Source organism: Pelmatolapia mariae, linkage group LG17 (assembly GCF_036321145.2).
Source record: "Pelmatolapia mariae isolate MD_Pm_ZW linkage group LG17, Pm_UMD_F_2, whole genome shotgun sequence".
NCBI classification, from domain to species: Eukaryota; Metazoa; Chordata; class Actinopteri; order Cichliformes; family Cichlidae; genus Pelmatolapia; species Pelmatolapia mariae.
In genome coordinates, this window is record NC_086242.1 from 32745043 (window position 1) to 32758326 (window position 13284).

General features: G+C 40.8%; 1 protein-coding gene across 1 annotated transcript in view; it reads left to right on the forward strand.

The window, feature by feature from the left end:
• Positions 1 to 590: 590 nt before the first annotated feature.
• LOC134647148 (collagen alpha-1(XXIV) chain) overlaps positions 591 to 13284 on the forward strand; it is an 83948-nt gene continuing 71254 nt past the window's right edge. Inside the window, exons 1-2 of the mRNA XM_063501343.1 lie at positions 591 to 1060; positions 8199 to 8266. Of these exons, the coding sequence (XP_063357413.1) occupies positions 1008 to 1060; positions 8199 to 8266 (121 nt within the window). The 5' untranslated portion in view covers positions 591 to 1007. The remainder of the gene's footprint in view (positions 1061 to 8198; positions 8267 to 13284) is intronic.

The window sequence follows — 13284 nt, forward strand, 5'->3', positions numbered from 1 at the left end:
GTGATCATTATTTCATTGAGACTGGCTTTCTACTTTGATTGTTGGATGTGTGATGTATGTTCAGAAACAGGCGACCATAATAATCCCATTTTCTGTGACGATTTCCTTGTGAATGTGCATCAAGTGCACTCACAACTAACTCAAGCTCACTTATTCTGCCATGTAAAGTGTTAGTGATACTATTTAGAGCCGCTTCAAAATTAAGCTCTTTTTAAAACTCAGCTTACATGCAATGTTATATATGTCAAGTAAAGTAATTGCATAACATTTTGAACTGATGCCATATGATGTTTTCTGTTTTACGTCATTATTTTTTGTGTTGGTTTGCGTATGTCTATGATTTACGATTTTTACGTGCATTTTATAACATTTTATAACTAAACATATTGAAAACGTGCAGGGTAGTGCAGCACTCAAACTCCACTCAAAGAGTGACTGAAGGGCTCAAGCCAAAACTCCGTCCGTGATGTCACGAGTCAGTAACCGGTGAAATCCAACACCACCAGCTGGTAGGATGGGGTTGTGATGGGCTGAGTACGGGTTCCCCTCGCATCAGTGCAAGTCAAGGCACATAGCAGAAGCCACCGCCTGGAGGCAAAGACGCATGGAACTGAATCTGCTGTGTTGGAGACCAAGAAGAAGTCGAGTGCTAATTCTGTGTATCCCTGAGAGCAGTCAAGTTTACACTGGTGCATACCGACTCGCTGCACTGCAAGTCCTTTTCTCCCCCCTATGCAACTGTTGCGCGTCTCCACTTTGGATAGAAATAGCTTGATCACTGCGCGCCGCAGAGCGCAAAGGATCTGAGGCTTTGGTTTTGAAAGAGTTTGGAGAGACCTCTCCTCAGGACTGCAGCAGCTACGATGAGGAAACTCTGAGGTGGCAGTTATCTCCGTCCGCTTTATGCTTCCTTTGGCTCTTACCCAAGGTTAGCCCATGTGCAGGTATCCCCTTGAGTGTGATTCTGTTTTCACCCAGATCTCTGCTGCCTGGACAAATGCATACAAATGCATTTAGGAGCTCAACGGACAAGGAGTGGACACGTTTCCGCGGCAGCAACGTAAGTGGTCATTTGGTTAAGTACTGTGCAGATGTCAGACTATCTATGCGCTGAAGCTGTTTCCGGAACAGGTTTTCGCTTGATATGGCAACTGGGAGACTTATTTCTGTTCAGGTTCTTTGGCGTGTTTCCCTGACAGGGCGCCAGTTGACCAAACAAGTTTCAGCAGCTGAGCTGCACGATTGAGGCACCAAAACGTGGCACAAACTATTCAGTATTTTAGAAAGTTTAAGCACGAGACGACTGAGCTCTGCTGTAGTTTTTCTCTTTTTAGGATGTCTTCAGCTCGATCCGTTTGACCTGTTTGTTCTGCATATTAGCTTCACTCTGTGCACGGACTGCTGCTGTTAAGCTTTACCATCCCCATCTGATACCTGTACTTTTCCACACACCCATGCATTTTAGCTTTGGAAGTTGGCTTTGATCCCACCATGTGAACATGCGGTCTAGGATCTGCTACAATATCATCTTTTTTTTTATTTGGCACCCACTCACACAGCTCCGGTAAGCTGAAGAATAAACAGTAAACCATGGAGAAAGGGGATGAATGAGGCTGTCTTGCAAGTAATAATGCTTATTCTGCAAGTGATAAATTAGAAGAAGCACAGAAGCAAATGTCAAGGACCCAAGAGCAGCAAATATATCCATCTCTGTAAACGTGTTCAGGCTTTAGATGAACACCCTTAAACCCTAAACATTCCTCATGGGAGTGTGCATTATTGACATCTAGCATGCAGGTCTTGTTGTCCTGCTACATTCAGCTGGGGTCTGTGGAACATCAGAAATGTGGACTCCTTGAAAGAAAGAGTACTTCACAGGAAAAGCATTATCTTCTATCAGAAGTGAGTCCAAGTTGTCTGCACTCTATTATGAATCTCTTCCAGATATGATCTAAAAACAAAAATCTGAGATCACAAGCCATTCTGTTGTTCTCTGCTGATAGCGGTTGCTTGATGTAAAACAAAGTAGAGTTGAAACCCTATATGAGATCCTTTTTTTGTCCTTGGTAGTGAAAATGAGAGCCTTATGGGGAAAACTGAGGTGACCGGGGATAAATGTGGCCTCCCTTGAATTCACAGACAGAGTTAGTGTGTATGCATCAGTGGTTAACTGGCTCCTGAGCTCCAGACAATCACCCACTGTTGCAGGCATTGCTGCTCTATTGCTGCCAGTGCTAGAACTATAACACTGCAGAAACACAACCACTCACATACACTCTGGCTGAGATTGCATGCTGACTCCTCAGCACAGGTTGGTACCTCCAGATGGTTGATAATGTGAGCAGAAGTTTGCTATTGTCAGGTCAATGAAGCAGAAGGACAAAAAAGCAGAGAATATAAAGGGTTTTTCTGCCAGCATATTTTTTTTGTCTTTTTACAGAAGTTTATGGACATTTTTGCAAATGGTACAAATTTCAGTCCATTGTTAAGAAATACAGATAAACATCAGCAAGAATTCATACAGGAAGTGAAGTGCTTTCATTTGAAAACGTTAATTTTTCTGTATTTTTACCCAGTTATTATGTTTTTCAGTGTACCACATGTCTACTGTGCATCTGAGTGCATGAGGGATACTTCCCTTGTCATTCGCTTTCGAAGTTTTACTGTCACTACATAAAGTTCAAACTGTGTAGCTCCCTATGAGGCTACCCTAACATTTCATTATTATAATCGCTTTAATATGGCCAACAGCTTTTCTTTGCCATGTATTCTGGGTAAAATTGCACAAACACTTTGTGATGTGTTACATTATAGGGCAATGCTTCTACAGAAAAGCCTTCCTATATAAGTTGTAATGGACTGCATGATAGGATAAGTATTTATGCAAGAAAATGTCAAACTTTGCTTTCAATATAACTGAATAACAACAATACCAAAGTTCCCACCATCTAATGGTATTTAGCAGCTACTTATGTTTGTCTGCAATGGAGCTAAGCAGACTCTAATTTGTGGTGCTCAAATCTGAGATAATTTATGAACCCTTATAGACACTGTAACAATTTAGCAGCCTGTGATAGACGGGCAACCTGTGCAGGGTGTATGCTGTCTCTCCTCCAGTGTCAGCTTAGATGTGCTCCAGTCCCAAACCAAGCACAAGAAGTTAGGAAAATGGACAGATTGACAGGAAAGTCTTTACAAAAACAATGTCCTGGCTCATCTGGGTAATCGGCAGAGCTCACTATAAATGCCTTTAATAAGACTTCCACGTCCCACAGCTCAGGTTACCCTTTTTGAATTATTCTGCACTACAATCCCAGCCTCTCCACCTTCGTGCTGCAGTGTACTCACCTTCCCCGAATCACTGGCTGCAGGGATTTTGGCCTGTCGGTGTGAGTGAGTGTAATTTAACCCTCCTAACATCTGAAGGTTTCTCTGCAACAGGGAAAGGGAAAATAAATAAAAGCCAGTGGAAGTTTACTCACGGGCCTTTGTCTGCCCACTGTTTTGTGAACTCAGTCAATCTTTACACTGGTCTGCCATGACCTCTTGACTCCGAGTACCATTGGAGTGAGCTGACAAATGTTAGCCATGCTCATTAGAGGAGAGACATAGCACGCTCCTTATAGAAGAGTCAACTTAGATTCATGATGGCTTGGAATCATTGGTGGCTTGGAACAGTTAGGAAATCATTATCATTTCTAGCCTTTGCAAACGCTCCACTATTAGACAGTTCAATCCTGGAAACCTGCTGATTTGTTAATCATTTTTGCTGATGGCTATTTGGAGAAGACCGCTTAGTTATACCATAGTGAAGTTATTATGATAAGGGTACAGGTACTGAAGCTGTAACCCAGCCAGCGGGAACACTCTTTGGCAGTAGATCAGTGACTTCATGGTGTCCAGGAATGTTTTTGTTGAGATTGAGAAGCAAAACATGCAGGAACAGAACACCTGATTTGCAAGAAACTGATGCACTCATTTGGAAACATTTCAACTGGTTTATACTGTAACATGCTGGGTGATGCTGGGTCTTAACAGCTCCTCGGGGCACTGCGTCATTTTATGTGTTATATCTGGTATGACATCCATGGCATTTTTAGACTGGGCTCAGCTAAGTCACATAACAGTAGAGGTTAGGTAAACGCTCCAAGGTCATGCTCTATAAACCTCAATCTTCTGATTAATGACTCGTATGTGGAGCACTTCCAAGGGGTGCTAAAAGAGCTTGATGGCAAACTTCAGGGGTTATGAAAAGTGGGATGGGTGAGTCAGGGTTAGTCTCATCAGGTTTGTTTAGATTGTCCTCTTCAGAGCACCTTTTTTGCCCAAAGCGAAGTCAAACAGAGCAGCTTTTGGATTTTTCACACCAACGCAGCTCAACAGCAGTTTTAGCGCTCCCAATTTCTTGGAGCTCCTCAAGAAGTTTCATTTCAGAGCTGTGTGTGTAGATTAACAGCTTTGCACGCTTCACTGTTACTTACTGATTTGGTAAATTAGACATGTAAACAATGAACCGTGAAAGCCGCTGCTCACCTCCTGACCGACATTAATGATGAATGTTTAAAAAAAAGGAAAAAAAAAGATTCCCATTTCTTATGAGACTATAAACAGAACTGTAATAGGTTTGCTTCTATTTGCCAAGCGTAATTGAGCTTTTTGCCTCTCCATTTGACTCTCAGCCTTCTCCCCAGTTGAATGAACCATTGTTAGGGATCCAAGCTAATTTTGAAGGGGAGAAAGGAAAGATCTGGTACTGCTGGAATGATTCATTGCAGAGGGGAGCTTTAAGTTGTGATTATTTATAGTCTTGACATGACACCCACTCCCCACATAGTGGTATTTCCCTTCGTCAACAGAGCACTGTTTGGGGAGCTTTGTCTTGCTTTCAGGGGTCTTTTCCATTAACTGCTAGGACGGGGAAACGTGCCGTAGCGGTACTGTCACATATAAGGGAATTCACCTCTGATGAAAGATTGGATGTAGTCTGTTTTTCTTATTAGTCTGATCTATCCCTTCCTTTCTGTTTGCATGTCACAATAAAGGTTAAAGCACCAAACCAAGGTTCAGCAAGTGGGGAAATGGTCACCAGTTGTTTCTAAAAATGTCATGAAGCGATAGCCCGAACGTGCTCAGTGACAGAGCCTTAGAGATGCTTTAAATAGCCACGAACAAGAGACTGTGGGACAGACAGCAGGACAAAAAAAATGTCTGAATCAGCGTCACATGGATCCACACACTCTAAAAAGGAACGTTAAGTGATTTATTTGGTTTTTTCCCCCTCTATTTTTGGTCTACTTTTAAAAGCTGCCAATGTCTAAACAGAACCAGCTACTCGTTGCCCTTATAAATGTCACTGTAATCCTCTCACAGTAGATGAATGACTGTATTCATATGTCTCCCCCCCAACTTGTTTTTTTGTAACTTTTTCCGACTTTGGGAATACGTCTGCATTACCAACTGTGGAATGTCGCACCACATTCTTGATGGGGAACAGGTGACACACTCATTCACGGTGTCTCTACTTAAAGGCAGCCCTTTCCTTTTCCGTTCTTCCCTTGTTGTCTTTTTAATCTTCCCCCTCTTTTCTGCTTTCGATTATATTTTATTACTCAGTTCTGCAGGGCAAATATGGCTTCCCGTCTGGGGGTTGGGGTTGGGGGGCTCTCTGTCAGAAAGTGACTCACACTGGGTTAATCTCATGCTCACAGGCCACCAAAAAGACTTGTTTGTAAGGCGCCTGTCATGCTGTTTGAGGCTGTCAGTCCCTGCAGGATTAAGGTGTGACAGCAACCTTTGACTGATAGCGCCCTGGATATTAAAATAGCAGGACTACTGTCTCTTGTACTTTGTACAGCCACCACACTGTGTCAGTGTCAGAGAAAAATATGACACCAGTTGCCAGAATAAGTTGTATAAGCAGCTGTTACTGTTTTCAGGGCTGCTGATGTGATTTGGTTTGAATGTCCAGCTTTACTGTAGATCAGTGGTTCTGAAACTGTGAGGAGCAGGGCCAATGCAGGCGGGACGACCAGGTGAAAAAGGTTGAATGAATATGACTTCATGCGGGGATAAATAAGCAAACGGTGATATTGTGCTGGAGCTTTATTTAATTTGGATTCTTGTTTTTATCAATGACTGAAGGAGGGTATTCCAGATAACCTTGATGATAATGTCCTGTGAAGTATTTTGTTTGCGTTGCCTTTAAATCAAACCTTCACTAAAACTGGAGTTACTGCTTCTTTTCTGTGTCTTCTTTTTGAGCTGCTTCTTCTTATACTTTTTATACTTTTTTTTCAGTTTTACTGGTGACAGTGTTAGCAAATGTTACCTTACCTTAGATTGTAAGACATTATAACACATGTTCGACTGCCTGATCTGTAGTTCTGGACATTTCTAGACACATCAATGTATATGCACCCTATCTGCATTTTAGTGGACAATATTACTGGACAATCTATAGTTAACGTGAACAAATTTACCTAATTTGCACAACATTTTTGCACAATTTTGGGTAGGAAGGTTTTACAGTGATGCTGAGGACCGGCTGTTCTTTGTTGTTTGCTGTCCTTCCTCTGTAGCTGTCTGGTGGGGAGTGCCACCTAGAGGTGGGGGTCAGTGAGGGTCAAGAGTGGAGTTATGTGACTCTTGTGCAGCAAAGTGACAACATGCAGTATGATTAATATATAACTTACTGTTTCATAAGCCTGTTATAGAATGGAAAATATTTTGGTATTGGTAGCTTTTCAGGATATTTAAGGTTTTTGGGAGAGGAGATCCAACTTGAAACCCAACTTGAAAACGATGAAAAGGGAGGAGCAACTCCTGTGTGAATGTTGGCTGGGGCATTTGCCTCTTTATGGTCCTTGCTTTGCTGAGGCAATGTTTCCATAAAAAGCATTAAATTGTTATTAACCATGTGCCTTGGAGATCAAATCCATCATTGTCTGGAAACAATAAAACACGATGCTCAAATATTCTTTTCATCGCTTTTCACTACGTCTTCAGGCATAAAAATGTCAAAGTGGAACGGCTTTTGAAACGGAGCAGTCACATTGTCTTTTAAGGGGCTGCAGCTTTCGTTTTTACTTGTTTCGACTAGTGATATCTACTCAGTATCAGCTACCACAGGAGAGGATGAACATTTTTTCTTGTGAATGAATCATTTATCTGATGAATCTCTTGATTGTTTAGTGTAAACGAAAGGATTCATGTAATTACTTGACATGGGCTCATTTTAATTCTCCTTATCTGGCTGTCTGTTACCTCTCCAGTAGCACTTTTGCTGTCTCGTTGCTCTCTCCTTCTTCTCTTCTTTCTCAAAAACTGACACTATTTTCAGAACCAAAATGACTATAATGTAACTTTAGCTCTCATTTTTTGATGTGATGATTAGATCATAAGCATGTTATTTCTTATTTACATAGCATTAATTATTATTTGAACTCACCAAGCAGTATCAGATTATGTAAAGTCTTTCTTAAACTGTGGCAGCTCACATACTGGGGTGGTTTGGAAGCTGAGCATTGACTATATTGCTTCAGTAAAGTCCTGCTTTGTGTACTTTCAGCATAATTTTAAAGACTATTGCAACATAATACTATTCAGTTTAATTCGGTTTTAGTTATATAGTACCATACAACAACAACACTCACCTTAAGGTGCTTCATTTTGTAAGGTAATAATACAGAGAAAACCCCAGAAATTAGGTGACCCGCTATGAGCAAACCTGCAGGAAGGAAAAACTCCCTTTTAGCAGGAAAAACCCTCTGACAGAACCAGGCTCAGGGAGAGGTGTCGATCTGCAGTGACCGGTTGGGGGTGAATGGATGAAGACAAGGCAGAAGACGCACTGTGGAAGAGAGTCAGAGATTAATAATAACTAGCGATTAAATGCAAAGTGCTGTATAAACACAGAGAGGTGAATTAAGAAGAAACACTCTGTATGATGGTAAGTCCCCAGTAGCCTCGGCCTATTGCAGCATACCTAAGGGAGAATTCAGGGTCACCTGATCACCTTAACTATAAGCTTTTTTTAAACTTTATATCACAGCCATGCTAATTACAAATGGCCATGCTCAGCTGTTAGCATCAGTTAGTGTATCTTTATTAAATAAAGATGTGACTGTATGTTTAAAAAAGTGTCAGAGGGACAAACCCAACAACTAGTCATTAAACTGATCTTTGTTTTGTCCATCTAGGTGGAACTTTCTCCTGCTCCTGTCAGTATGCTCAGCAGCACTCTCTGGAGAAGATTACGTAGCTCAAGGTAAGCAACAAAACACTTATGCATAAGTAAAAGTCAGCTTTTTTTTTTTTAATATGAAAGCATTTCATTAGATGGCTCCCCCCACCCCCTTGTCACTAGGACATGTGACTCACTGACATTTGTCATATAGACAGTATAAAAGCTCCTGTCTGTACCCCACTCAAATCAATAACAGAAAAGTGATGCTATGTAACTCTTGCAGGGGTGAGGTGTCTGCTGTTTATTGCATTCATGGCTTGTCAATGACTCTGTTTTAAGCCTCATGTTACCTGACATAAGAACCTCCTGACTGAGATTTCAAATAAATTCCATGTTATATGGTGTGGAGATTTTAATTCTTGGGAGAACACTGACATCATATTAGTACTTGGTGATGGCAGGTAGCCGGGTATATTTGGTCCTAAAACTAAAATGTCTGACTGATACATATCAAGACAGCATGCTACATATTGCATTGTGAGTTTAAAGTCATTAAGTACGAAACAAAACACAACAACTCAAATGTAAACTTTTATTTCAATGTAGGCCAGACACAGAATCAGAAGTGATTAGCACTCGCTAAGCAATTGACATTGCTGGATCCCCCCATTCAGTGCAGCAGCCCCAGTTCCTGATCGCAACTAGCTGGATAAAGAGTTGTTGAATCTTTTTATGGCTTGCACAGTAATAGTCAAAGAAGAAGTCCAGCAGCAACTGCAGAAATAGGACCAAAATGCTAAAGAACAGAGGCAAGACAGAATGACAGAAACAGGAAATAAATGCAGAATTTATATACTGACACACAGTTGTTAAGAAAAAAGATTTTTCTTCCTATAGCCTTGAGGCGACAGTTGTGATGAATTAGTGCTATATAAATAAAATCAATTTGAATTGAACTGTTACTCAGAAAAATGTAAGTATCATCAATAAATGAGCCATATACAAACCGATATGTGATAACCGATATATACATATGCAAACTTTGGCGTCATTCTTCTCCTATTAACATATTTTTAAATGAAAAGAAACACTGTTACTATCAGAAAACATAGACTAGGATTACATGCTTTTTAAAGTAGCGTATCTTTACATTTACACTGTAAGCATATCTTTCCTGGAAAAGCCAGAAGCTAAGATGAAATAAAACCACTGGAAGTGGCTTAAATGCAGATCAAACTACTCATTCTTGTAATGCTTCCAGTAATTACATCAGCTGATGCCACAAACTCTTTAGGGATCCTAAAGAACTCGTTAACTGTGATCCTTCAGAATGCTACGGTTCCTACAGAACTCCTCTAATGTTTACGATGCCTTGTTCATAATACAGCTCAACCACATCACACCCTATTTCTGCTTTTATGTTGGAGCAAATACAGTGCATATAGGAACAGCGAGTGCATACAGGAATTCCTCTTTAGCTGCTCTTCTGATCACTTTTAACCTTCTTCCTTAACATGCCTGCTCTTGCTCTCAGGGCCACGGCATGCATTTAAAAGCAGCATAAATAACCGCTGTACCTTTGTTCCCTCCCTCTCTGTTTTTTCCCCTCCTGCTACATTTCTGACTATCAGTGCTCGCATCTCTATGGTCCATCGATGAAAATACTAAATACACCCATAATGTAAAGTAGCAGAAATGCACATACAATGGGAAGAGGAAATCTTAGCTTGGCATGTTTTGGCAGCTGTGCCTCACCTGGTCAGGTGTCGGGGGTGAAGTGATATTCATCTTTATTTTTAAACAGAGCAACAATGATGAGAAGAATTGAAGGTGAGAAGAGCTGAAGTTAAAAGGTGATCATAGATAGAGTTGTTATTTTTGCTGGGCTCTGCTCTATCAGCGGATCTACATTGATTTGAGATCTTTTAACTATAATCTCATCTCTCACCTTGAGTCTGACTTTCTTGAAAGAGTAAAGTCTTGTTGAATTAGGCACTAAAGCAATAATATAAAAATATGTCATGTCCTGGGATCTGTTCCACTATTGCAGTATTGTCTAGGCGCAGTTATCTAAGGCTGACCTCATGATGAGTCCTCACATAGACTATTTATGTGCCTTGTCTACTGCCTCTTGCAGTGTCCCTCCCCTTATTCCATCATGCAACGCCATGTCCCCACGTATCACGGGTGATACGTGATAGCCCGCTTCAAGTAGAATCAATCCATCATAATGAGGGGAGGAGGAATGAACAGACAGCGCAAGAGCACCTTGTCTTAACGTATGAGACAGATTAATTGGGATCTCGTCTGACGTTACCTCAGGCAGTGAATGTCGAGGACATCACAGTGAGCGCTCGGATCGTCTGCAGACAGATACTCCTCCTATCAGAGCTGCATGACTAAAAATGCTGTGACAGCACATCCAGGGCAAAAAAGTTTCTTCTGTCTTTATCTCTGTAGTCTTCTTTTCTTTACTTCTGCTCTGGCACCCAAACAGTATGACAGAAATGGGTTTCATCTGCTCCTTAACAAGTCTTAGAATGAGGTTAATACAAGCTGAGATAAACGACAACACATGTCATATGAAACAAAATTAAAAATTAAGTGCACCCTGTGATTCAGGAGCTCAGTCTCATATCAGTGTGGAGGAACGTTGGCCCAACCTTGTTTACAATGTTGCTTCAGTTCTTTGTATATTTAAACATCGGCTCTTTTATGGGCCCATCACAACATTGATTTTTTTCTTTTTCAGCCATTCTGTAGTAGATTTGTTGCTCTGCCTGGGATAATTATTCTGTTGCACGACCTAGTGTGAGGCAATATTGGGTTGTTAGGCAGTTGGCCTGCATTTGGCTCTAGAGTTTATGGTTGACTAAAAGAATAACACAAGAACTTCAGGGAAATCGAGGTTCCTGAACGTTCTTGTTTTGTTTTGCTAAATTAAGCCCAAATCATCACCCTTACACAAGTTTGTGCTGATATGCTGTGTTTGGTTCACACCAAATGTGGTACTGTGCGTTAAGGCCAAAAGACATTGGTCCAGAAGTCTTGCGGTTTGTTTAGATGAAACTTTGGTGCCATGTTTTTTTTAACGAGAAGACATTTTCTCCTTGAAACCATTCCAAGCGAGCCATATTTCTTTAGTCTTTTTCTAATTGTATTGTCATAAACTGTAAAATGTAACACACTAACCGAGGTCTAGAAAGTTTCTCTGTGCATTGCACAGACTGACCTCCAGGAGTATTTATCCACTCCTGGGAAGATGGATTCCACACCCTAACCCTTCCCAGAGTGATGTGCAGCAACAATTACTGATATATATTTTTTAAACGTTTGGCTTTTTGCCTCTATTGGATAATAAATACAGATGAACTCAGGAAGAGAGAGAGGGGAAGACGTTCGGCAAAGGGCCACGGTCAGACTCAAACCCGCTGCTTTCTGGCCATGCAGCATGTGGATGCTCACGCACTTAGCTAAACTGGTGCACTGACTATTGCTCATTTAAGATCATTTCTGATGTCGTTCCTCGTTGGCAATGTGTTAACGCACCTGAATGCTAAAGACCTACAAAGTGCCAAAACATCTGCTTTTTACAGAGGTGCTCACACTTGTTGCTGTTCAGATCATCAAGTGCATCTGATTAGCGGCGCCTGGCTGCTATTAACCCTCTCAGTTCCTATGGAAGCAGTGTACTTAGTTTTTCACACACTGTTTCAGCATGTTGGCTTAGTTTTTGTTACATGAATAATAACGTGGTGTAATATATCATGTTTTATTGCTTTTCCAATACCTGCTAAGAACTATCAATTTTTTATTATATCTTAAACCTTAGTGTTGAAAGAGGGTGCACTTTTTTTTTAACCTGACTACAACATTATGGGCAAAGTTCAAACATTAAAAAACTATTATTTCTACATCTACATATTCACACCTCTAGAGGTCAAATGCTCAGTTCAGGATTTTCATATTTTTCTAACTCTTTCCGAAGTCTTTTTGATAGCAAAGTTTTAATAAAGGATTTGACTAAACCAAGAGTATAGAGCATGGAGTTATTAAGGGTATACAGAATGTTCTGAAGCATGCACTTTATGTCTGTGTCTCCAGGCATGTACTGATCCCACTTTTTCTCTCAGGAAATTGATTCTGATGCCTTTCCTATATGCCGAGTAGCAGCAAGCACAGATCCCACTTTTTCAGACTAAAAAAAGAGAACACTTTTGGGATAATATAGGTGTAAATGCATTTAGTAGAAAGGTTTTTCTTTAAGAAGACAATACTATAATATGTGGACACTGGTTTAGTTTGTTTTTTGTTTCCACTCACAGTAATTCTAAATTAACTGGCCCATCTATCGAGCTGGTATTCCCGAGTACGGTGGAGTCGTTTCTTCAGTGGAATGTAGTTTGTCAAACTGCTGCTGAGATCTAAACACTGAACAAACGCTTCTGTGTGACTGCTGTCTTCGTCTGCCAGTGCACTAACAGATACCTCCATGCTTTCTCTTTCATGTACACAAATAAGTGAGGCCATCATTTGTAATTCAGTTGATATTTAAAGTTGAAATCTGTGTGCAGCACCCTTTAATCACAATCATGTATTGATATACATGACAGTTTGCTCTTTTCTTGAATGCAAAGCTCGACTGAATGTGCTCTGTATACAAGTGCTCTGTTTGTCTGTTTGCCTGACAGATCGGTTCAAAAAGGCTATATGGAGGAGTTTCCTGTATTCTTTTAAATGTTTTTTAAAGTTTCCTGTATTCTGCTTACATGCTTATCTTGCCCCTGCTTCTCATCTGGGCTACAGCTGCATTTCTGTTGCTTGAAAAACATGGATTGGATCATTGGCATCATGCTGACATTGTTATATGGCCCTAATGGCTCACTAACTTTTCTTAGTCATTTAACTTCAAAAAGAAAATAACTCTTGTCCGGTCCCAGTTTGGGTTCAGTACAGGCAGTATCTCTAGTTAGGGCTGGATCAAATGACCCCAAAAGCATCTGTTAGTTACGCTGCTCCAGGCTCTGGATGCTGGGACACTTCCAATGATGTGATAAGCACTTCTTCTCCAGTCCCTTCTTTTCACTCCTGATGCGTTT